This window comes from Microtus ochrogaster, chromosome 8, assembly GCF_000317375.1.
Source record: "Microtus ochrogaster isolate Prairie Vole_2 chromosome 8, MicOch1.0, whole genome shotgun sequence".
Lineage (NCBI taxonomy): Eukaryota > Metazoa > Chordata > Mammalia > Rodentia > Cricetidae > Microtus > Microtus ochrogaster.
This window is the reverse complement of record NC_022015.1, coordinates 39,655,414-39,657,439: the sequence shown is the minus strand read 5'-3', so window position 1 is coordinate 39,657,439 and position 2,026 is coordinate 39,655,414. Positions and strand designations below refer to the sequence as shown.

General features: G+C 49.2%; 1 protein-coding gene across 1 annotated transcript in view; it reads left to right on the top strand.

Moving 5' to 3' along the window:
• Bbs1 (Bardet-Biedl syndrome 1) overlaps positions 1-2,026 on the top strand; it is an 18,730-nt gene that overhangs the window by 10,948 nt on the left and 5,756 nt on the right. Inside the window, exons 12-13 of the mRNA XM_005351694.3 lie at positions 658-727; positions 1,296-1,454. Of these exons, the coding sequence (XP_005351751.1) occupies positions 658-727; positions 1,296-1,454 (229 nt within the window). The remainder of the gene's footprint in view (positions 1-657; positions 728-1,295; positions 1,455-2,026) is intronic.

Sequence of the window (2,026 nt, the reverse complement as noted above, 5' to 3'; positions counted from 1 at the left end):
TTCTTTCTGCATGTATGCCTGCAGGCCAGAAGAGGGCACCAGACCTCATTACAGATGGTTGTGAGCCACCATGTGGTTGCTGGGAATTGAACTCAGGGCCTTTGGAAGAGCAGGCAATGCTCTTACCCTCTGAGCCATCTCTCCAGCCCCACACATGAACATTCTTAATGTCAAAATCTAAGTGGTTTTATGATCACTATAGAAAATCTGAAAGTAGTGTTTGGGCCTGATAGTACCGGGAGGGTGGGAGGTTAGGAGAATAAAGAGGAGAAAACTGGGTACAATAGATTGGAGTCTGATGTGGAAGATTTTAAATGTCCTGCTCAGAAGAGCAAAAGCCATTGTAAGTTAGTAATTTTGAAAGGCAGTAGAGGCCACCAAGGACACAGTGGAGACAAGAGACACAGACTAGGTGTCCCAAGAGACTGATTAGAAGGCCACCCCAAAAGAGGGCTAAGGGTGTTTAGTGTGGAACTTCAGCAGGGCCAGTGAGGTTGGAAGGAAGATGAATAATCCAAGAAATATTTCCAAGGCAACACTGCTATAGCTTTTCTTCATATCTTACCATTTTCACTTCCATCTGGGCTCTCCCCTCCAGCCCATCTTGCTTTGCTTCTCAAGGTATTTTCCTAGGTAAAATCTGGTTTGTCCACATAGGATGCAGTAACGAGCCTTTGCTTTGGCCGATACGGTCGAGAGGACAACACCCTCATCATGACTACTCGAGGTGAGGACTCAGACCTGGGAAGGGTGGGGCGCACCTGCAGCAAAGAGGATGAGACTGGGGGAAAGGGTGAAAAGACAGCCGGTGGAAATCCTGCAGACATGTCCTGTGTAACATGCATCAGCTCATCAGCAGTTGGATTTTTCTGCATAGACGCTAATCCTGGTCAAGCTGCTGCCTCTGCACTTAGCCAGCACCCTCAGCACCCACCATAGTGCCAAAAACGTCACAGTGCTTTATAAACAGCTGCTATCTGAATGACTGGATTAGTGATAGGATCTGAATGAGTGGATTAGTGATAGGAGATGTTGGAAGCCGCGGGTGCTGTCACACACACTAATAGCAGCACTTGGGAAGGTGGAGCAAGTGGTTGAGGTCATGTTTTGACACAGAGTTCGAGGCTTTCCTAAGCCACATGGGTCCCTTCTTCAGGAGAAAAGACAGACTTGAGATACTCCATTCCATCTAGAAAGTGAGTCTCGTCAGGAAGGCATGAGTGTAATTGTTTTGGGAAGAATGAGAACGTGGGGTAGGACAGGAGAATGAATATGTTTCTTTGCCCACTTTTTAGGTGGTGGCCTGATCATTAAGATCCTGAAGCGTACAGCAGTGTTTGTAGAAGGGACAGGTGAGATGGGCCCACCACTAGCACAGACCACAAAACTCAACGTGCCCCGAAAGACCCGGTTATATGTGGATCAGACCCTGCGAGAGCGGGAAGCTGGCACTGGTAAGACTCAGGGAAGAACACAGAGAATCCCACTGGGTGCCTAGAACATGAGAGAAACCTTAGCCAACGGGAAAGGTCAGAGTATAGCCGTCAAGTAGCAAACTAACCCTCAAGGCAGAGGGTGCTGGTGGTGTGAGTTAGGGGCTCTTAGCATCCAGAGCCAGCGGTTACTTCCAGATGCGGGAATTCTCAAGAGAAAAGGAGAAATTCGCCAGGATTCTTGTTAAGTTTTCCTGCTCACCCGCTCATTCATTACCTGTGATGATACCAGGCATGCTATGTGTCTTGAACTGGGCCATCCCCTAGCTTGGAAGCTCAGTCCATCCAGCCAACTTGATGTTGTGTGCTAGATGCTTTCTTCCAGGGGCTGCTGGAGCACAAGCAAGGGAGTGAAAAATACTGCTGGGCATGATGGTGGCATGGGGGGCGGGCAGAGAGGGCGGATCTCTATGAGACTGAGGTCAGAAGAGTTACATAGTAAGACCTTGTCTCGCCGGGCAATGGTGGCGCACGCCTTTAATCCCAGCACTCGAGAGGCAGAGGCAGGCGGATCTCTGTGAGTTCGAGACCAG